Source organism: Manis javanica, chromosome 7, assembly GCF_040802235.1.
Source record: "Manis javanica isolate MJ-LG chromosome 7, MJ_LKY, whole genome shotgun sequence".
In the NCBI taxonomy this organism is placed as follows: domain Eukaryota; kingdom Metazoa; phylum Chordata; class Mammalia; order Pholidota; family Manidae; genus Manis; species Manis javanica.
This window is the reverse complement of record NC_133162.1, coordinates 49,049,024-49,072,924: the sequence shown is the minus strand read 5'-3', so window position 1 is coordinate 49,072,924 and position 23,901 is coordinate 49,049,024. Positions and strand designations below refer to the sequence as shown.

The 23,901-nt window shown below is 38.0% G+C and overlaps 1 protein-coding gene across 6 annotated transcripts in view; it reads right to left on the bottom strand.

The window, feature by feature from the left end:
- CTNNA3 (catenin alpha 3) overlaps nucleotides 1–23,901 on the bottom strand; it is a 1,703,691-nt gene that overhangs the window by 794,561 nt on the left and 885,229 nt on the right. For 5 of the 6 annotated variants that reach the window (XM_073240982.1, XM_073240983.1, XM_073240979.1 and 2 more), the window contains exon 8: nucleotides 6,436–6,516. The exons of the other annotated variant lie outside the window; for it this stretch is intronic. In XM_073240982.1, the coding sequence (XP_073097083.1) occupies nucleotides 6,436–6,516 (81 nt within the window). The remainder of the gene's footprint in view (nucleotides 1–6,435; nucleotides 6,517–23,901) is intronic. 6 annotated transcript variants of the gene reach the window in all.

Sequence of the window (23,901 nt, the reverse complement as noted above, 5' to 3'; positions counted from 1 at the left end):
GATAGTTTTCTTTAGTTTTCTTTAGTGTTGTTTTCTTTAGTTTTCTTTAGTGTTGTAACTGGATTTCTGTTATATTTATTTATTTGTTTGTTTGTTTTTGTATTTATTATAGGTTTTAGTTCTGTGGTTACTAAAAGTTCAAGGATAGCTTCTTTACTTTATAATAGTCTATCTTAAATTGCTGATTATTCTATTTCAAACACAATCTAAAGGTACATTTTTTCCTTCTTCTTCCTTCTCCACATTTTTCATATTAGATGTAATAATTTGCACTTTCTGTGTATCCCTTGACTGATTTTGTGTATTGTTGATTTTGATTGTTTTGTTTTAATTTTGTACTTGCTTGGTAATTCGTTTGTCAACTACCTTTACCATGGGTTTATTTTCACTGGTGAAAGCCATTTAACTTTAGGGTCATTTCCATCTACATTAGTATCTTTAAAATATCCTGTAAGACTGGATAGTGGTGGTGAATTCCTTCAACTTTTGTTTATCTGGTAATTGTTTAATACCTGCTTCAAATTTAAATGATAAATCTTGCCAGGTAGAGGATTCTTGGTTGGAGTTCCTTCTGTTTTAGTACATTAAATATATGTCATTCTTTCTGGTTTGTAGAGTTTCTGTTGAGAAGTCTGCTGATGGCCTGATGGGATTTCTTGTATAAATAATCTTTTTTCCTCTCTCTGACTGTTTTCAACACTCTCTCCTTATCCTTGATCTTTGCCATTTTAATTATTATATGTCTTGGTGTTGTCTTCCAGGAGTTCCTTTTATTAGGAGATCTCTGTGCTTCCATAATCTGGGTGTCTATTTTCTTCCCCAGATTGGAGAAGTTTGCAATAATTATTTCCTTAAAGAGAAATTTTATCCCTTTGCCTTTCTCTTTCCCTTCTGGTACCCATATTATGCAGATATTATTTCATTTGGATTGATCACATAGTTCTCTTATCATTCTTTAATTCCTACAGATGCTTTTTTCTCTCTGTTCCTCAGCTTCTTTGTTTTCCTGTTCTCTAATTTCCATCTCTTTCACCATCTCCTCTATCTGTACCAATCTACTCTTAAACCCTTCCACTGTATGTTTCATTTCAGATACTGTATTCTTCAGCTCTGAGTGATTCTTTCTCAGGTCTTCTCTCTCTTTGTTGAAATATTCACTGAGATCTTGAATACTTTTCTGTAAATCCATGAGCACATTGTTTATCACTTTTATTTTGAAATCTTTATCAAGAAGATTGGTGATCTCTGTTTCATTTAGCCCTCTTTCTGGGGTTCTGTTCTGCAGTTTTGTTTGGATCATATTCTTCTGCCTACTCATTTTGTCAGCATTTCTGTGTTTCTTTCTTTGTATTAGATATCTCTGCTATGCTTTCTGGCCTGTGGAGTAAGCTTTATGAAGAAGCCAAATAAATCAAATGAGACAGAGGCTGAGGCAGGGCCCAGACTGAAGAGGTTGGCAGAGGATAAAAGACAAGAGGAGCTTTCTTCAACTTTACAAAGACAGACATTGGAAAGGAATCATTGTGAAGACTTCCAGAAAAAGATGGAATAGGACAGCAAGGAGCAAACCCTCCTCCCAAAAATACATAAAAGAAGAAGTTACAGCAAATATAACTAAACCTGAAAACAACCTGAATACTGCAGAACAGACACTCTGCACCTAAGAAAGAAGAGAAGACCACACAGAAAAGGGTAAAGTGTCAAAGCTGAGATCAAGCAGGACCCAAGCTTCCTGCAACCCTACCCTATAAGCAAGAGAAAGAGGAATGGAGCAGGTAAGGAGTGTGAGCCCAGGAGCACACCTGGCCCTGGAGATATGCTCCAGAAGTACAAGCCCATATTATATTGGGTTCTGATCTTAGTAGGGCTGGAACCCAGGGACAGGTAGTACACTCTGGGAGGCTGAGCCTTCATCCAGTGTAGAGGACGGGCATGTTCTACCTTTCCTGAGGCCCAAAGCAGAGGTGGCAGTTTGAAAGACTTGCCAGCATTGGGAGGGGGTACCAGAGGGGAGAGGTTTGGACAGAACTCTCTCCTCAAAAGAAAGGGTAGGTGGAAGATACCTCCCCGGTTCTTCCTCAGCCCAGTAGATTGGGAACTCTTGGGAGCCCAACACATCATCCCCCTTGTGGGCAATGCAGCCCCAAGGCTCCTCCCCAAGTGTGCTGTTGGGAGCCAACCCACTTGGCCCAGTGGCAGCATCAGAATTAGCTGCCTGGCAGGCAGAGGGAGACTCTCCCAGCTTCCTTGGCTCTGTTTCAGCTCAACTGGTGAGGTGCCTGCAGGATCCAGACCCAAGAGGTCCTTCCTCCCTGTGGGTATCCAAACCCAGAGCTGCGTGTCTGGCCAGGGCACATGGGTCCGCCCACCCCAGTATCCCTGCAGTCCTCCCACTGCTGCAGGCCCGGCAGGGGGTTACCCCACCACAGCTCAACAGAGATTCCTGAGCTGATCACAAGGGCAGCAGCTCAAGCAAACTGCCCACCCAAACTCAGACCCCTACAGCAGCCAGACAGAAAGGCCCCACCCACCACACACCAACAGCTGGGGCCCCCACAAAATAGAACCAGGCACAAGAGAGTAAAGAATCTTGAGCTTCTGGGTACCATAGAATGTTTTTAATTTTTTAATGAAGTAAAGGAGGTTTAAAATTCTTCCTCCCTTATTAAGAATTTTGATAGGGATAAAGTTCTCAAATAAATTATGGTAAAAGAGACTAAAGGAAAAAGAAAATTTAGATTTAAAAAAGCATATAATACAAGTAATAAGGAAGAAAAAAATTCATGGTAGTAAAAATAAGTATGTTAGGCTCTGGGAGTTCTGAAGGTAAATAGGTCATTATTCCTGGCCCCTGGCATAGTCGTTACAAATTTGGACTAGAGCTGGATAAACCTGGACTCAAATCTTGGCTTTACCAGTTAGCTGGGTGATGTTCAGTAAATTGTCTCTCCTGAGAGATTGAGATAATAATGTCATGACATTATTTCTTATCTCAGGGATAAAAATCAATACTGTAAGGACTTCAGTTGGTAGAGAGCTTTGGAAAGCATTTACTAAATAAGAGATGTCATAACTATCATTTTAAGGATTTAAAATCCAGTGGGAAGAAAAATAGAAGTAGAATATGGTATAGAGAATATCTATAATAGAACTAAACATGTTGTAAATGCTCTGGGGAGAAAAAGCTTAATTCCAGCTGGTGAAAATGGCAACGGTTTCCTGGGGTCATGTCATTTACTTTAGCCTTGAATTTCCTTAGTGATTAGGGGAAAATTTGTCCTTAGGGAGGGCAAGTAAGGACACTGAGAACAAATCATAGGTTGGGTGGAGAATAAGAGGACTGGAGAAAGCATCATTTGAATACGCCATGTATACAAAGACACATATGTATTTGGGGATGGGGAGGAAGATGATGGAAAATTTGGTAACTGGTAAGTAGACTCTTTAGTCAGGAACAGGTTAATGTGCTGGTGTGGTGAGAAGGAACTGAGAAAGCAAGCATTAGAAGATGGAACAGTAAGAATAATGGGGATTAAAGTTAGGGTTGAATCACAGACAACCTGCAATGTCATGCCAAGGACTTTGTCTTTCTTCTCTAGTATAACAGGCAAAGAAGTCACAGAGGAAAAAGGTTGAAACAAATAAGCACTCGTTAGCTCCCAGGACATTTCGTCTTGTTGCCCCAAATTGTAAAATCTGCTTCTCCCCAGATAAGTCTAATCAATCTATCTCATTCCTCATTCCTCACAGAAATCCACTAATTCTCTGAACCAAAGCTAAAAATAGTTCTATGTTGCTAATGGACAGGCCATAATAAGTAAGCAAGGGGGGTTAGGGTAAACAGGCAGGAAGATAGTTTCTGCTTATTTTTTTACTAAAAACAAACAAGCAAAAACAGATCCAGACAAGATGTAAACATTAAATATATTAAAAAATAGATAAAAAACATTTTAAAGGTAGGGGCTCTCTCCTTCTTGTGTGAAAGAGTGTATGCAAGATGTTTAAAACAAACTACTTGATAAACTTTGCAAGAATTAAAGGTGGAAATGAGTCACATTGCCATCAAACTAGTTTTTATTATTGCCAAAAGCATAAACATCAGGATGGAAAATAAAATCTTAGGGAGGGCAAGTAAGGACACTGAGAACAAATCCTAGCAACTACCTCACTGTCTCCAAAGACAGCTCTGAACAACCCCACTCCTGCCTCTGAACACATTCCACTTCATGAGCTTCTGCTTGCCCCTGTTGACCAGGGGAAGGGTTTGTGAGTACTTTTATCTATAGATGGTGGAGGGAACAACATTCCAGTGAGTCTGGAACTTCGTTGTTAAGGAGGCCTGGCAGTTTCCATCTCTCCTGTCTTGGAGCTCTTGGATTGCCATGTGAGAAATCCAGGCTACCTTGCTGGACAGAGAAGCCACACGAAGGGGCCCTAAGAGATTAGGTACCACATGGAGAGAGTGAAGCAGCAGCAGCATGGAGACCTCAAACACCCAGTCCTGAGCCCACAGAGGCACCATTTGATTACCACAGTGTGGGAGACCACAAATGAAAACACTACAGAAATGGCCTTGCTGACCCCCAGCCAACCCATAGAATCATGTAACATGATAAAATGTTTGCTATGATTTGTGATGGCATGTTAGGCAGCAATACTTAACCAGAACAATGAATATGTTGACCTATGCAAACACATGGAGTTTTCACACCTCTGGAATACAGCAGTTCTCTGCAAGCTAGAAATATCCCTTTACTCTGAAGAAAAAGTATCAGTAATCCCCCATGCTTTTTCTATAGCTCACTGATGGCAATGAGGTAGAAATACAAGTAGGATTGTAAGAAAAAAATATAAGATGCTTGGTTAAATTTGAATTTCAGATAAAGGCAACTATTTTTCAAAATAATTATGTCCCATGCAGTATTTGGGGCTTATGCACACACTAAAATAGCTTTGTTGTTCATCCATTTAATTTTAACTGGGAATCCTGTGCTTTTATTTGCTAAATTTGGTGATCCTATATACAAGAGACTGCTTTATCTTGACCTTTCCTTATTTTTTTTAAAAAAGAGAATAGATTCTAAAAGCTTTGGAGTATAAATGTAGATTTAATCTTTTAGCCTGACTTTGTTAAAGGCAGTATAGAGGGATGAGACAGGAATGGAAGACTTAATCGTTGACAGTTAATAGAAACAACTTTTCCAAGTCCTGGGAAGAGCAGACAGGGAAGAAGACCAATAGAAATCATGCAACAAAGAGGGAGGGTGGCCCTAAAGGTAGGAGTGCCTGAGTTGGGTGTAGATTATGAAACCCTGAAGGTCTGATGTCCCTTTCTCCTTAGGGAGGTCACCTCACCACACTGGCCTGCTTTCTCATCTGCAGCATTAAGACAGGTGCTAAGTTCCTTCCAACTCTTAATATTCTATAATTCTAAGTGCTGACATAGAAATAGAATTTGCATTAAAGCCATAATGTTGAGGAACTGGAATTCTCCCAGCCTGCAAAATTATGTTTTTACACAGCTAATATTAACTGGCCAGGGATCCCCATTTATTTCATTTCCAAATCTACTTCTGAATTTAAAGATTGCTCAGGTCATTTTACCAAATTTTCCCATTAAACTACAATAATATATTGCATTAAAGGCTTATGGTTGAAAAGCTTTTGCCTGTCTTTTTATGAGTTAATAGTGACCAAGTTAAATTTGTAAATTGAAAAAAACACTGCTCATTAAACAGTATAAAGGAATGGAAAGCAAAGGTCTTTGAAAATAGCCAAGTCTTCAAATTTCTGGTGGGGGGGCAGGAGGGTTATTAACTTATGACATAGTACTGGAATTCTAAATCATTTAATCAAATCCTTTCTATTCCTATATTTCTGATGACTTATGTTTAAAAAGTAGCCTCAACCTAAACAGAAACTAATTTTGGAAGCATACTAAAAAGAATCAGAAAGGGAAACTGGCATGGTCTTTGAATGACTAGTTGTTTGCTATACACATTTGGGTGATAAACTCAGTTTTTAATGTAATAGAATCAATTGATCAACATTCTCTAAAAACCTATTATGTAGCAGGCACTGATAGGCATTTCATTTAATCCTCACAGCCCTATTATGTATAATCAATTTCATTTTATAGGCTCAGAGAGTCTCAGAAAGATGAAATCTGTACCCAAGTTCACACAGCTGGTAAGGGCACAGCCAGTTATTTGAATTTAACTCTGCCTGATATTAAGTCACACTCATTTTCTCCTACTTTATGTTTAGCACAAAAACAGCTAAGATATGGAAATGTGGCAAGTATGTATTTATAGTTCAATTGTATTCTAAATTAATTTTAAAAGAACAAAATCAAGAAATAAATATTTCAGTGATGGTAAAAAGGTACATCTTGCATGGTGTTTTTCTGGTTTCCATGTCTCCCTCTTTTCTCACCTGTCTGCGAAGGTCTCTTGTCTTCTTGCACATGTTCTCTATTGCAATATTCAGGGTATTACTCCTTTCCTTTTTTCCAGTCTAAAATAGAGGGGAAAAAATGGCATAAGCAACAGAATCTAACTATTTTTTATCACTTAGCAATTTGCTTTCTAAATTTCCTGAAAATAGCAGCTTGAAAATTCAAGAATAGGTTTCAAAACTGCTATGATATTGCACATGATTCATGAGCACTTCACTTAAAAGTAAGTAGAATGGTGATTAAAGCTCACATTATTTTCTTCTTTAAACTTCTGTACTATTTCTGATACAGGGTTGGGTTGCATTCAGTGTGGCAGTAGACAGAGCATTATCTCCAAGAAACTCTGATCTTCATTCTTAACAAGTCGACTTTTTAACCTCTAAGCATGCAATTAGCTTAAAAGCATTAGATGCCCAATTTGTCAACTTCTGTGGGAGTTTCTAAAGTCATTTTCATGGTGTACTGTGTAAGTTATGCAGAGCCATATTGGAGTTTTGCTAAACACTAAATAAAATATGCAGTGTAAATTCACACAATTTGCAAAAGTTGACCACAATTTTAGCTGACAATACTCCAAGAACAAATTGTTTCAAGTAAGAACTGGACGCCTTTTTGGCTCTTAAAGATAATTTGTGCAATAACTTTCCATTCTTTAAACAGAACAGTTCTCTGTTATATTCTTAACCTAAATCTTTAGGCTATTAAGCACATGGAGAGTCACCTTGGTTGGTATTTTCTACATATTACTTTTGTGGGAGACAACTGAGTTGAATCTAATTATACTTTTTTCAGTGGTACCTTATGTAAAAGAAAATGAAAAAAATCATTATGTGTTTCACCTCTAGGAAAACTGCTACTATTTAAATTAATAAACTGCAAAGGCTCTTGAGAGGAGACCTTGAAAATTAGGAAGGTAAGTTTAAGCAACTGATAACTGAGTGAATTTACAGCATGGACTCCATAAAGAAGGAGGTGGAGGCAAAGGGCAAGTCCTAAGGCAGCATGCCATGCACTACCTGCAGTGACTACACTCATGCATAAATCCATACCCTCCAATGGAAAGACTCCTTTACAAAAGAGTTCAAAATGATCTATATCCCTATACTGCCTTTTTTATTCCTATTTTCTGCCACATGATCTCAAGTACTATCTTTACATAACAATATCACTGTACATTTCTATTTCTTTCTCCAAGTTCTTACATATAATGTGACACTTCAGCAAATATTTCCCAAAATGACCCTCTGTTAAAATTCTACCTTTTCCTCAATGGTTTCCATGAAGAGTTCCCCCCAGCAACTCCACTCAAAAGTAAACTCCAACCTCTCCTAGTCCCAATAGCATTTAAAAAATTCCCCAATATACTCATTTATTTTCTGTGAGTGTTCTTCACCCTTATAATACCATTAGAATATTGATTTTGGCAAGTGTATCATAATTTTTTTTCTGGTCCTGAAAGGAATGTGCATAGGACTTATTGAATGCAGTTGACTAGTTCGTAAATGAATAACTTGATTTAAAAAACAATATAGTTTTATTAGGGGCCTATTATATGCCAGTAAGGCATCATATTAGAATCTGGCAATTGTAGGATCTATCCATCAAAGCACAGCTGCTATTCTGGATTAGCTGAGGTTGCTGGTACCCATCTAAGCCTAAATTAGACCTAGATTTCCTAGCAGCAGTGCAGTGTTACTGACATTTAAGATGAGAAAAATAACCATTATTTGGGACCACCTTATATACCGCAAGTTGTTTGGTATCCATGGAATCCTGTCTACTGAATTCCAGTAACAACTTCCAGGTACTATGATAGCAAAAAATTAGCCCCACACATTTCCATATGCCTCCTACACGGAAACACAGCAGAGTGTGTTGCGCTGGGAGGAGGGGGTTCCTCACTTCAGGCAAGTTCACTATGAATTTGGTAAGACTGAATAATGACAACGGAACATTGGAGGTAAAAAGGTGCTGACACCAAGGTTTATTCTCATGGCAGTAGGTTGAGCGCTAGACTCCCATCTGCCCATTTCAGTTTCTGGCCCTGGTTCCAGGCCCTGCTCATCACATACTCCCTGCTGTTCTTAGCACTAGGTTCTGCTCTCACCTCTCTCCTGCTTCCCTCTCTCTAGGCTCCCTTCTCTCCTCTTAGTCAGGGGATTCTTTGGCTTCTCTTCTTAAAGCAATATCGACAATAAACAGTTTACTGCCAAGGAGTATGCAAGCAGGCTAAATACTACATCATTGCATGTATACAATGGGTGATATTATGATCATATGAGAATCCTGGCCATAAAACTTCTATTTTCCCTACAGAGGGCTACCAAGTTCTCTACCATATTTTCTTTTGGGTAATGTGTATGCAGTGCATGCTTAATAGAGGCTATATCTAGTGAAAAAAGTAGGGAGAAGAGTGGGGGAGAAATAGGAATAAGAAATAAAGTTCTGGATGCCAGGACAATAAAGACAGTGTTGGCAATTACCCAGATCAAAGTTGTGGCTATTGTCACAGCTCCTACCCAGTATCCCCCATGGCAGCAGTGGAGAATTGTGAAAAGTTAATGCAGATATATGTAAGGCAATGGCATGAACAGATATACAATGGGTTATAAGATAGTTTCTCATTTTACCCTGGAGTCTAGCCTTTATTCTCCAGTTTCATGCAGTGTTAGCTCTTGATTGTCTCTTTCTACTTCATGAAAGCAGAGATAGTTAAAAGGGTCAGGAATGGCACAGGCGAAGAGATACCTTTTTCTCCCACCCCATACACACAGGGAATCAGGAATAATATGAGACTCCAGTTGTGTTGGCCATACATACTCACTAGTTCCTGTGATGAGATTCATCAGAACAACTAAAAGATGTCAACCTTCTCAGAGCTAGCAGCAGTGGCATGCAAAACTTTAATAAAGGTTGACAGGAGGTGACAGCATGACGAGATTCAGTGAGAGCTATAAAGATGATTTCCTAATTTCTAATCAGAACTTAACCTTAGTTTAAAATGTTTCATTGTGTGAAAGACATTTTTTTGTTCTCTAGCTAATAATAAACAGTCCCTATCATTACAGGAAGTTTAAAGTTTTCCTTTCTTTTCTCCCTGTCCCTGTTTCCCCCTCCCCTCCTTTTTCTTTTTCACCTCTTGCTTTTTATTGGGTCCTTGCTCCATTTATCCAGATTTATTTGGCTTTTGTCAAGCCATTTTATACCTCTTTATCCCTTTTGCATGGCATAAAAATAAATAAAGCAAGGAGAAATAGCCCCATCCTACTTAAAAGCCCTTATTCCTTCTGTTCTCAAAGCCTTAACAAATCATCAGGCAATGAGCTAGGACTGGAGGTGAATTGTATGTGCTAAAGCAAGGGACAGAAAGGGCACAATATTAAAGCATAACTACAGATAACATCCAGATCCTGCCTACACTCCAGGGGCTAAGGAGAGAGGATGCTCTTTAATGGAAGGCTTGACAGGAACCATCATTAAGTCAGGCATGGCCCTGCTAATGGAAAAGGTACAACTTACAGAGATACAACTTCCCCAAAAATGGGGAAAAACACCGAGAAAGCCCAGCACAGATCAGCACTGTACAGGGAAAGCAATCATATTCTTCATCTGCACATAAACTGCCAGGAAACACCTTATTGAAAAGAACAGTTCTGAAATTTCATTGAAAGTATGACTGTATGATATAAATACTGGCCCAATGTGATCCAGGCTTACAGTCTTAACTATGAGTCTTCCCATCAATTCTGTCTCATTGCTGCTCCATGCAGTAATTGCACTCTCTCGTGGTTCCCTTAAAGCTGCCTACACATTTTAAAAAGTTTCTATATAAATAAACTCTCTTTGAATTATCCTAATTTGATTGAGTATTCCATCTGTTTCCTGTTGAGATGCTGCTGGGCAGAACTTTCAAACACTGTGTTGTCCAATATGATAGTCATTAGTCAAATGTGGCTTTTTAAATTTAAATGTAAATTAATTAAAATAACATTAAAAATTCAATTTCTCAGCTTCTTAAAGTGAGTAATAGTCACATGTGTCTAGTGGCTACTATACCGTACAGAACAGATATAGAACATTCCCCTCATCACAGAAAGATGTATCAGACAGCACTGTTCTAAAACATGTCTTTGTTTATTCAAATGCATAATGAGTTCCTACTTTTACCCAAGTCACCTTTTATTTGAGAATAAAATAGTGAGCAAGAAACAAACAAAAAATATTAACCCTCAAGGTGTTTACTATAGTAAAGAAACTGTAGGTCTAATTATGTCCCTTATTTGTTCTAAATCCCTTCACACTATTCCCATTGTCAATGGAATTAAGAACAAACTCTTGATGTTGGTATTCAAGTCTGCTTATGATCTACCCACATATTTATTCATCTATCATTAACAAGATAGCTTAATGGTAATAATAATAATAAAGGGAGAAATGTGGGATCCACATATAAATCAAGTATAAAAATCAAACAAATATTCATATTTGACCTGATTGTTTATAATTCATAATGCATGATCAAAACCGAAAGTTTCTGTGATGACTGCCCTTGTACCATGTAAGAACTTATTCAATATGTAAGAATTTGTTCACCATGTAAGAACTTGTTCGTTATGCTTCAGAAGATCGGAGACTGACGAGAATTAGGCTTGAGATGGATTAATGATTGTGCACTGAGCATTGATCCCCCTATACAGAATTTTATTGTTGTTAACAACCATTTGATCAATAAATATGAGAGATGCCCTCTCAAAAAAAAAAAAAAGATACTTTAATGGGTCCTTTGGTTTCTAGGCAATACGAATACAACTCAGGAACTCTGCTTATGTAAAAATCTTTGCTTTGTTACTTATCTCCTATTTTCTGATTATGGACTTCTTTCAAGACTCAACTCAATTACTAACCTTTACATGGAAACTTTTTTTAACTTCTGACTTAGAATTAATCACTTTTTTCATGATATTTTCTTATATTTTTACCTCTTTTATAACACTTGGTTAGATAAACAGTTCAATGTGGGATTAATGGGCTTAATATATAAATCAAGTAATATAGAAATAAAATATATGAAGATATGTGACTTGATTGTCTCTCCTACGACCTCTGATGTTTGGTCAAGCACAGAATGATTAAAGCCATAAAAAGTTCCTACAGCTCGTGACTGCCCTCACACGGTTTCGGTGTCCTTGAGGGGTGTCCCACCCTTGGGATGGACTCAAGGATAGATAATTGTCATGTGCTGAACCCCCTACTCAGATTTCTTCAGATGTTCATTTACTCAATAAATATGAGGAGTGCCTTCTTGGCATGACTCTTGAGCTGTTATGCCTTGAGTCCCTGGCTGGTCCGTTCAGGTCTTCGATATCTCATCACATTGCCTCCTTAATCTGCAGGTCAGAGACAGGGAGAAAGTCGACAGTTTAATCTACTCAATAAGTCTTTACTATCTGCTATGTATCAGGCACCACACTAAAGACCAACGACACATTAGACCTAATGCTTGCCTTTGAGAACACATCCCATGGTAGAAACAGACACAAACACAATATTTAATAGAGAAATCCAGGTTACACATGGACCAATGGGAGCAGCACTTGAAGGATAAAGGAAAAATTCCTGAGAAGATACCCATTGAGTTTTGAAGGAAAGGCAGGAGTCAGTCAGGTGAAGATGAAAGGGAAGGCCGTCCTAGGAGGCAGAGAGAGCCTGAGCAAAGGCCAAAGCTCTTTAAGAGTATTTGGTAACTAATAGAAGACATGTGAGGGGGCCCAGATCCGCTTTAGCATCGTTGTTGTTTTTCCACATTAAGAAATTAGGTTGATCCTACAGAAAACCAAGAATCATAAAAGTCAAGCAGGCAAAGGACATAGCCAGACCATTATTTTGAATACATAAATCTGGCTAGAGTTTGCACAGTATATTTGAGGAGATTAAGAACAGAGGTAGAGAAGTTAGATGGTCACAGTAATAGTTCATGAGATGAAAAGTGTTGGAGTTAATGCATTGCCCATCAGGATGAAGAAAATGAGACTTAGGGATCCTGAATGAGTAAACTGGATAGGATGACAACTGGCAGATGCTCAGTGAATGAAAGAAGGAGAACCATCTAGGTCAGTGCCCAGGTTTCCAGCAATGATGACTGGCTATACAATGGTTTTACGAACAGAGATGGTCATTTCAAAGGGAAAAGCAGGTCAGTATGAAGATGACAATATCACTTTTGGAATTATTGGAGGGCTTGTGGAGAGCTCACTTCATCAGTATTTGTCCTATTGTTGGGGGTGTTGAGTTTATTTCCCTCAGTTCTAGTCCCCACCACAACAAAGAATTGAAGGTCAGAGACACAGTAGTGAAGCAGAGTAAAAGTTTTATTTGTATACACTCCAACAGAGCAGTGGGCCAGAGTCAAGGTAGATAAAGGCAGGTTTACTAGAATAAAACAGAGAGAAAGAAAAATAGAGGAAGGAAACGGAAGGACTGCTGCTCAGCCTAAGGGCAACTCCTAAAACCAGTGTCACCTGGCAATCAGTGTCCACATGGATCTGCATGGCATGGGAACTAAGTCCCTACCACCCCAGGATTTGGGGGAGCCACAGAGCACTAGATGGTGTGAGATTACATTCTAAGAACTCCCCAAGAGCAAAGAAAAGAGATTTTCAGGCTACTAAGGAGAGTGATCATACAGCTGCAGTTCTGCCTGGGTCACCCAGGCGACAGGAGCTTGCAGGCCCAGATCAGAGCTCAGCAGCCCCTCCCTACTTATCTGAAGTAGGACAGAGAGAGTGACACACTCAAAGAAAGGGGAGTGGGGGCAACCTCAGAGAGGAGGTGCACTTAAGGGTTTGGGGTCTGGGGTTTCATAGAGCTTTTCTTTGGGGTAAGGGTAAGCATGATGCATGATGTATACAGGTGATTCATAACTCCTTTGAAGTTTTGTTTTAAGAATAGGGTTATTCAGGTGACTATGTGGGTTTAGGGCATCAGCATTCTTTGTCCACATAGGTTTATTTATACTTCCAGGTCTGTCTACTGCCCTGGTTACAGAGTTACTTGGTTAGGGGCTGGAGGAAGAGGAAAAAAACCCCACATATTGGTTAAATTAAAGAATAAGCTGGGCCTTTCAGCAAGCTAAAATAAATCTTACAATGGCATGATCTAATTGATACAATGAGGACATGGGCTGTGCTCAGATTCTCTTCTGTATCTGGGGAAAATCCAGACATTCTAAGTTACTCCTGGCCTTTGGAACTTCAACTGATTAACTCATTAACCTTGTGAGTCCTTTCTGGCTCTCTAGTTTTATCTGGTTAACTCTCTGAGTCCCTTTCAGTGGGCTTTAGTGGTCTATTCTCCCTCCACACGTTCATATCTATTTTTCTGCCTAACACTATAGTTAACTGCTTACCTTCACACCTCTCTCACTGTGATCCTTGACGGAAACTTCTTACAAGTAATCTGTCCCTCATAGCAGCTACCACAGTGCTTTTTACATAGTAGGGGCTCAAAAGTCATTTGCTGAATAAAGAGACGAAAGGCTGGATACAGTTAATCTGGCAAATCCCATAAGATCTCTGCCCTTAATTTTCATACCCATAAAACAAAGCTTTGCCCCAAATTGTCTCTATGTTCCCTTCCCACTTTAAAAATTCTACAAAAGGGCTATATTCTCCAAAAGGAAAAATTATAGAATGTTACTTTTATTATATAATTTATTGCATAAATGGCCGTTGAAAATGTTCTGGAAACATGTAAGCATAGTACAAATCTGCAATGATACAAATAAAAGGAGGTATTTGAAGGCCATTATGATGGACTTAAAAAGCAATGACACCTCAAATACTAAGGGATGAGGTTTTAAGCAAATGAAACTTTATCCAATTCGTAATCAATTAAAAATGTTATCAGTGCAGAGAGGAGCAATATGTAGAATTCAAACATCAAGAAAAACTGTTTTTGTTGTTGTTTTAGTATGTTTTCCTTTTGTTTTTGCTTTATAAATATGTGCCATTTTATCCAACCTTTTAAAATGACACATTTCCCTTTAAGTGGGAAATCTTTATTTCATGATAAAGATGAAATATGATGCTCTTAAATTAGTTCTTTGCAGAAATAGCTTTAAAAATATTTTATGCTCAATACTTAGCAGAGGCACAGATTCTAGTCCACATTTTTAAGGCATGAAAGACTTACATATAGGCATTAAAAAAATGAAAATATGTGCTTCTGGAATGCCAGTGAATACTGAATGGCATGTCAGAAAAGCATTCTAACAGGGTATTCTAAAAAATCTTTCTGAAATAAGCTCTGTGCTATGAAAATTAAACTAAAATTAACAAAAAAATTAATTCTGAGACTTGAAATGAGGTTTTTAAAAATAACTTTATAAGAATAGAATGACTTAGCTATCAAAGAAATAGGCTAAAGATTGCAAGGGTCTTGAATTTCTGTATTATTTGGGAAAATAAGATGCCACCCCCCAGTTACTGCCTGCTGGGTAGGACTAGGAGTCTGTGAGGGGAACCAAAGTTTGTCAAACATCTACCACAGCAAAGTACTTTTCAATTATTGTCTCTAATGCCATTCACAATAACTCTTCACACATTTGCATATGAAGATGCTAAAGTTCACTAAGTTTAAATATCTCACCCCAGGAGGCAACATATTAAGTAGTAGGATCAATATGAGCTGTCTAAACTCAAGCTTTAGCCACCTCACTGTAATGACTTGAGTGAGCTGTAATATAATCCCAAATTAATGTTTTATATAAATTTACTTCTTAAAAATAATGAGCAGAATAACACAGAAGTTAGTGGAGTCAGATAAACAGTTTTTGCATCTGTGCTCTATCACTTGGTAGTTATTTTTCCTTGAACAAATCAAGTGCTTAAAGTTTCAGTTTCCTGATCTATAAGATGGAGAAAATATAGCTGATTGCTAACAATCCTGTGTTTTAGGACTATTAGGAATAAAGAGATGAAGGATGGACAAGTTCTGGCAAAAGGCAAGGGATCAAGAAATGTTAGCTGTTATTTCTGTTCTCATAGTGTCACCACTGTTACTAGCACGAACATTCCTGAACTACCCCAGCTGGTAGATCTCCCCAGGTCTTCCAAACACTAAACCTTTATACTGGAATGCCCTAACCTCTTCTTGTTCAACAGGAAAATTCTTACTTCCTAACGGAGACTCAAGTCACAAGCTTCATCCTCTATATCATATTTTTGGACTCTCCTCAATCTCAACTACACAATAAAAAATAAAACACAAAAATTAAACCCCTGTTATTTGTGTTACCACTAATTTCTCAGCATACATTGATTGTAATACCTGTGAAACTGCAGAGTGGGTAGATGGCTGGACACGAGCAGGGAGAGGAGGGGGACTTTGGCTTGATGCTTGCTTACATTCTACACATTCTGTAGAAGCCATTCCCGAGATGCAGAATGAGGGTATAGATAAGAGACCCGCTAAAACTGTCTGGCTCCAACATGGAGGAGAACTTGGCCCTGACTTCACCTCCAAATACATTAGACACTCATTAACATAGTAAAATTTACACCCCTCTGTCATTAACATAGCAAAAATGACTCCTCTCCACACCATGACATTAAAGAAGTGAACCAAATATAGTCAAAAAACTCTCCCCTTTCCCATGTCCCAACATGATGCTAGAAGCCTGAACTCCAGGAAAACTCTACCTGTTCCCTTTGAAACCTCATCTCACTTGGTGAATATTCATCTCCTTTCATACAAAAAAATATTCCGTATAGTTCTCTCATCACAACCCTATCTGTGTCTGCCCACATCCCAACCCTTGGGGGTCTACTCTTGGCTTTCTCTCAACTTTATTGTAAAAATAAACTTCTAATGCTCAATGACTTTTCTGCACCTGCTCTTGAATTCTTTCTCCCAATGAGACCAAGGACCTGTCTCCAGTTACAAAACTTTTTGTCACCTTTTATTGACATTCTGCCTCATCTTTAAATTTTCAACTCTTAGCTCTGTACATAGTCTTAGTATCTACTACAGTGTTTGACACTCCATTAATGGTTGTGGATAAAATTAATAAGTGGAAGAATGGCTAACCACACTTTGATTAATAGCTAATAATGCACAGTTTTATTAGTAAAATCGGTGATTATATTTTTAACAAAAGCATTAGCATTCATTCTGTTAGCTGCCAAATATTCTATTAAATCAGAGTTTTTATTCAAAGACTGTTACTGGTTTTCCATAATAGAATATACAACAAAAATTTGGTATGAACATGAAACTTAATCTGCGGATCAGAAAATGAGAGTTCTGAAATAAACTCATTGTATATTAAAAAAAGATGCAAGCCAAAAGGAGCCATTTGCCCCCCATCCCCCATTTCCACCCAAAACCAAAATTTAATTACAGTTTCAACCTGTTCCAGGAGTGTGACCTTTAACTGTCAATCAAGAATTTTCAGGTCAGCACCTATTAGGTAATCTGGCATGTGGGCCCTCTTCATTCCCCAAAACAAGGTAATCTGCATGAAAAGAACCCCTGTGCTTCCCCTAAGAAAGGTGACCTTGCTTTAAACAATCTTTTCTTTTGCTAATAATTTTGTTGCCCCACCTTTCTTCCTGTAAAAACTTCTCATTTTGTACAATTCTTTGGAGAAGATCTTCATTTGCTATATATAAAGTGCTGTCCCTCATGAACTGCTTAACAAAGCCAAATCAGATTGTCAGATTTACTTGATGAATTTTGTTTTCTAACAGATCTTAACTAAGATTTGAATCACCTCTCTTATCCTTAGTCTCTGCTTTTAAAAGGAGGCCATTGAGCTAAGTGACCTTCAGAGCCCCTCCCAGCTTTAGAGCATGGATGTGTTGAGAGTTCTCTGCTGCTACACAGTCTAGTACACATCTCCTCAAGTACTGAGAACACAGCCCTGCAGCCTGTTGCATGTGCGCTCATACTAGAAGTACTTTGGCTAAACTGTAGGATTTTAACAGATATGCATCAAACATTAAAGAAATATTCATGGGTTGTACTACAAAAATGCAAATCATTTTACTGGTGATGGTAGTAACATCCTTTGAATCTCAGAAACGGATATAAATCATGGTCTTCTTTCTTAAAGATGTTGCCACAGAAAATCAGTCGTACATATGTGCAAGTGCAGGTGCGACGATCCACCCCAGTAGCCAACAGGTAACTGAGATGGGAGAAGAATCAGGAGCAACTTGGTACTTTATTTCCCCGTGGCTCTTTCACTATTTTTCCCTCAAGCTATTATGTTTTGTGATAATTTGCATCAATCCCTGCTCCCATTTTCCCTCTCTTTCTGCAAGAATTTCTTTGTCTTCCTCTCAGGCCCAGTAAACTCTCAAACTGACATTGTTCTTAATAAGGAGAAATTGAAAACATGGCATTTATATTAATTTCAGTGATTCAGCATTAAACTAAACTTACTGTGACCCCTGCTCTAATGGGTTTCAGATTCTGCCAGCTCCCAGGTCAGTGACTGATCCCATAAATCACGCTATAGTTACTATTAAATTAAGGGAATATGTTCAAAATTGAAGGTTCAAAATTGAGGGTTTGGGGCAGGATCCAAATATACTACATCCATTAATGGCTCCTAAATACTTGTCTCAGGACTCATGAGGTGAAAATATGAAAATAGAGATAAGTGAGTTCTGTAAAAACTATCGTTTAATCTTAAGAGTATTTACTTTTTTTATGTTAAAGTTTTTGTTATTTCTTTCATAAAATGATGGCTTTAATTTAATGGTAACATAATATTTTCATTTGACATAGTAAAATAATAGAAAACTTACTATTAGTCTCATAGGTTTGTGTGTGTGTGTGTGTGTGTGTGTGTTCTTTGCTGTTTCTGTTTAAATAGATAGTTTTGGGGATTAATGCTTTATAAGAATGAAGGAAGAAGTCTGCCTAATTTCATAATGGACTAAATTAGTCAGTTGTGATATTTGTATATATTTCTGAGCTTTTAAAACTGAACTATTTTCTCAGCTTGTTCAAGATATTTTACATCCATTTCTTATAATTAAAATATATTTGTGTTAAATTGCTATTAAAAGTTGGTGTAATAGTTGAATCAGACAGATATTCTTCAAATCTCATTTCCAAGACTTATTAACAAGGCAATCACATGCCAGTCATGTAAGCTAAGCTCAGTCTCTTCATCAGTAGGATGAGAATGACAATACCTGCTTTAGCGGTTGTTCTGAGAGTTAAATGAGATGATGCACATAAAGCATGTAGGGCAGTGTCTGTCTTACAGCTGACATTTAGTAAGTTCTATGTACTATATTTAGCAATACCAATGATTGTCTATTAGAACACTGAGGATAGAGAGCATAAACTATTTTATTCACTACTATATTTCCAGCTGTGCTTGGTGATATTAGGTGCTTGGTATTTATTGATTGGAATGAATTTTTAAAAATTGTTTTAAACTGATAACTGAATGAATGAATATATGAAACATGATATAGGTCTATTTGAGAATAATTTGTTTATGCCATCAGAAGGATTGTAGAGATCTTATTATACCAGACACTGAGCCAATGAAAACAGTATAATCTTCAGAATAGTCAATGTACACAAAAAATAGATATCTAGGACAAAGTTCACAATCCTCTAATTTCAATTGACGGTTAAATTGTACATCATATCATTAGTGACAGTTAATTTCCCAAAATCCCTTTATTGAGTTGTTGTAAGAGGTTGTTAGCATATTTCAGAAGGAGGCCTGGCTCATTCTAGAAATCCTTTTGATTATATGATGCCTGACCCAACAGTCACCTTCAAGAGAGAGTCTACCCAGGAAGAAAAATGGCTGTGATGCTAGGATAAAGTACCTGTAAGAAAGTGGAAGTATGCATTACTTTATATTGTCAATTACACCTTGAGTTCTTATGGCAAGAATCTTTTTGTATGATATTCAAAACCACTACCAGAGTCTAATAAGCAATGATAGGGCATCAGACACATAAGCCAAATAAATTGTTTTCCATCTTTTAAACATAACTGCTGTTTTCTAGCAAATTATCTGTTTGTACAATGCTTTGGGATGTGGAGTATTAGACAACAATGACCTTATTAAAATTTTATCTTCTGTCATTCCTTCAGTTTCTTAAGGCTAATTCTTAGTCTTTTTGTTATCCTAAGCCACGTTTTCATAGCTAAATTATGTTCAGTATGTCAAACTTCAGCCAATGGTGAGCTTTACACAGTTTGAATTATAGACCTGTCTAACTAAGTTTCTATGGCCCATAGACATGAAATCTAGACTGGATAGATTTCCGCCATTCTGATTATTGTTTTCACTTTCATCAACTATAGTCTGTGTCTTATAGACATGTTTATTTTTATATTATAAAATAAGAACACAATGGTTTTATTACTTACTGATTAAAAAATATTTTATCATTGCTATAATCAATTAGCATTTTCAAGGTTCAGAAGTCAAAGAGTTTCAGATTCTGCAGCATTGGGAAAAGTTAAAGAAAGGCTCCATTTTAAAGAAACTTGACAAATGAACATTTTTTCTTCAAAATAAATCAGCAGGTAATAATGTTCTTGACAATTAAAATTCCTTTGCAAATGAAAGAGAATAAGTAGATTCTCTATTAGAGCAAGTCCATTTGGCCTCTTGAAAATATTATTTGTTATAAAACATGATTTGTGTATGCATGTTTAACAGAACAAAATCTTATAAACAGTATCTAACTTATGTGCAGTCAGAAAAAATACTAATCTATATGGTATAATTTGAGGGACACCAATGATTCCTGCTCAAAAATATTCTCTTCCTCTCCACATACCCCCTCCCAAGCCCTGCCCTATATATGAAATTTTCTATTCCTCTTTATTAATTTAAAAAGTTTAACCTTAACTAAAGCACCAACATACACATAGGGCATTTCACACTGATGTACCAGATCAAGATAATGATATTCAAACTAAAAGTTAAAAACCAGTTACATGACTCTGAAACCTCACATATAAAAGTATAAAAGTAAAAAATATGTGGAGACTGGGGGAGATTTTTTTGAGACAATTTATATGGACAAAGCTAAGCTGGGATTCTCATCTTCCTCCCTACATTCTCACCCACACAAATCCAGTAAGAGAAACTTCAATGGGATCATTTAGAAGGCATGATATGAGTCCCTGGCAACTGAGGTTTGGTGGACAAGTGCTAACTCTATCCCAAGAAATCAACCTAGTGCTGATGAATAGACAGAGAGGTGACTGAATTCCAATGTTTGAACATTTTCTATGGTCCAAATATGAGCCTCAAGCAAAAGAGAACTTTTTTAGGATCATTCTGGTTTTTACCTTAAGATCATTGTCAAAATCAGTAAAACAAGCACCAAACAAAACTAGAGGAATTATAGAAACTGCTGGATTCTGGGAATAAACTTCTCCTGTCAGCTGCAGGAGAAGCTATCACTCATATCAAGTGGATTTCTGGTGAAACGGGGCCCTCCGAGGAACCTGTGAAATCACCTGTGTTTGGTCTTCCCATTTTCCCCTCCAGAACACTCTTCGCCCTTTCTCACCACACTCCATGCCCTCACAGCTCAAACTGCATAAAGATGCCCCATTGTTCCCTGCTTTCAGCTGGGTTTGGTCAATGGGAGGCACAGGAAGGTGGGTGGAGAGTAAGGTTGGGGCATTTATTTTCTGGTTACTACTCTGAATGGATACTGTTGACAGTGTCCCTCTCCTGAAGACCTCAGCTCCCAACAAGCAGACTTCTTCATGCGGCACTGTCTCAGGGACCAGGAACCACTCCCTCACCTGCCCCTCAGGCCTGGGGGTGAGTAAGCTCCCTGCAGGTGCCAGTCCAGGGTCTTGCTCTATATTATTGGTTCTACCAGACCTTGTCCAAACTATGTAGATAGGTCTTTAAACACAGTCTCCTAAAATTACCAGCTAGGTGTGCCATGTTTTCTCTTGCTGGGACCCTAACTGATACAACAAGTCTAGGGGAAAAGTCAGTGTTCACACCCAGAGAGCCAGCAATAACTTCCCTGTTCCTCTTACTCTTGCTCCATGCCAGAAACAAGGAGAAAAATAAGGACAGAGCCAATAACTTCTCTTCCCCAACTACTGATTTCCTACCTGCAATCATCCTGAATTGAGGGAAATCAGGGACCAATTTAAATCAAGATAGAAATCTTGACAGTTACACTCTAACTACTAATTAGAAGAAAGAGCTGACACAAAAGACCTAAGATAACTATAAAAGCTTTGAGATTGCTTGACTTTTCATCCAGGGTTAGTGAAAGAACTTGCACCATTGTATAATACTAAAGGGATAGTGAGAGATTAAAAATATAATTGCTTTATTTTATCTGCTTTTTGAACATCCTAGTTACTTTAGTTCTAAATTCCAAAAAGTGCCTTGGAAGCATCTGCATGGTGGTATGTATTATCGGAAAAGAAGAGTAGGAGGAAGGGGATTTGTTAAGAAATATGTAGAACACTGACCATTCTTAGAGAGCAGTTAAGGGTGGTGTTCATGTTAGAAAAGGAGAAAGGAGGTTATGAAAAGGCAGAAGACCAAAAGGCACTGAGTCCAGCTTTGAAGTGTTGTCCCAGACTCACCTAGCACCATGCTAACAAGAAGATGCGCATTTAAAATTCACAATGCAACTTCAAGGAAAATCCTTCTCTGTTCAAACTGATAGTTCTAAAACTAATTCCAAATACATATCCTTAAGTTTCTTTTTGCATTCAGAATACTGATGTGCAGGGAAAAACTACCTCTACTTAGTGAGTCAGAGGAGAGGATTTAAGTCCTAACTTTTCTATTTATTAAATGTGTGAACTTGGGCAAATTACAAAGTATCTTTGGGTCTCTCAGTTTCCTCTTCCATAGAACAGGATATAGGAACAGACCTCCTGAGGACCCTTTCAGATTTAATCTCCATGTGCCAAATATTACTCTTGGGGGTGGTTGTAGCCCTCTGGTTGTATTTCCCTACAAGGAAGAACATTTGTATTTCATTTCCTCAGAGGAAGAACTAGTGGAGGAATACTTCCAGTTTGTTGGTTGGTCAGGGTAGAGCAACTTGGTGAGTAAAGATGGACAGAAGAGGAGGGTACTTATCCACAGCCCTGTCTCTTATGGATTATTCTCTTTTTCTCTCTGCCTCATCACTCCCTCCATGGCAGAAGGTGATTTCTCAGGGAAGGGTTGCACAGTCTTTAATTTAGGGAAGGAATATGAAACCCTTTTATGACCAAGTGCAGTCCCTTGTCTAGTTTCATTTGTTCTAGTTCCCCTGGAAGAGAGAAGGGGCAAATGACAGGGCACAAGAAAAGTGCAAAAGTAGGTAGGCACTGGTAGCAAAAAATATTCTTATTCTCAGTCCAATCAGTACAATTTAGAAAGAAATGTTTGGCCTATGGCACTTGAGGCAATGTGCTCCCACATCCTTTCAAAAATGCACATTTAGTGAGTGATTCTTCTCCAATCAATTTTTGGAAATTGGAGATTTCTAAGGACCTTCAGTGGCCTTTCATGCTACAGGATACAGCCCAGAAAACACACACAAATCTGAGGTGCAAAACTAAATAGTGTATTCAAAAGGGAAGCTAAAAATAACCATTTGAAATGTGTCTATGAATCCGAAGTAATTACTGCCACTATTTTACCATCTCTTCAGGACATTTACATGTCACTCTTCATCTTAAGTTTGCAAGGCAAACCAGGCAACACCTTTGCTTCATTATTACTTATGACTGAACAAAACCCCATACATTTAACTTAAGAAACAGTATCGTCTAGTTTGGGTTCAGAGAGGTTCAGAGTCTTAAATGTTAGGTTTTTGTTTAATGACCACTGCTCTCTTCCCCAGGGGTCAGTCTCTAAGACTGTGGAACCTGTCCTACCCAGGAGAAGAGATGGGCATATGGGGAGTCATAAACCAAGCCTCCCTGATCTGGGGTGATTTGGACGTGGTGCTCTATACCAGTTTCACATGTCAGGGAAGACAGATAAAACAGCGCAAAGCTCTCGATGAAGCACAGCTCAGTGGCAGGAGATGGCTGTGATGAGAATCACCAGAACAACCCATAAATTCTGGACTCTGAATTAGGAATGTCCTGTAAACATCAAATAATGGGTGTCTAAATTGAAAATGAGGCTATCTGTTGCCTGTAATATTTCTTGCAGTATGGCTTAGAGAACCAGCAACGTAAAAGACAGGTGTGATCCTTTTTGATGTCTGCTGTTAGAAAGCTGAGGATATTAACTCCTCCTTCCATCAACCTCAGGGAAACAGAGCTAAAAATCATGGGTCATAAAATACAGATTTAACATTATCATGCAAGAACATTACAGGTTAACAGAAAATACAGAGAAACACAAGTATTGATCAAAAGAAACACACTGGCAAGCACTAAAAGAACAAGCTCAAATAATTTCC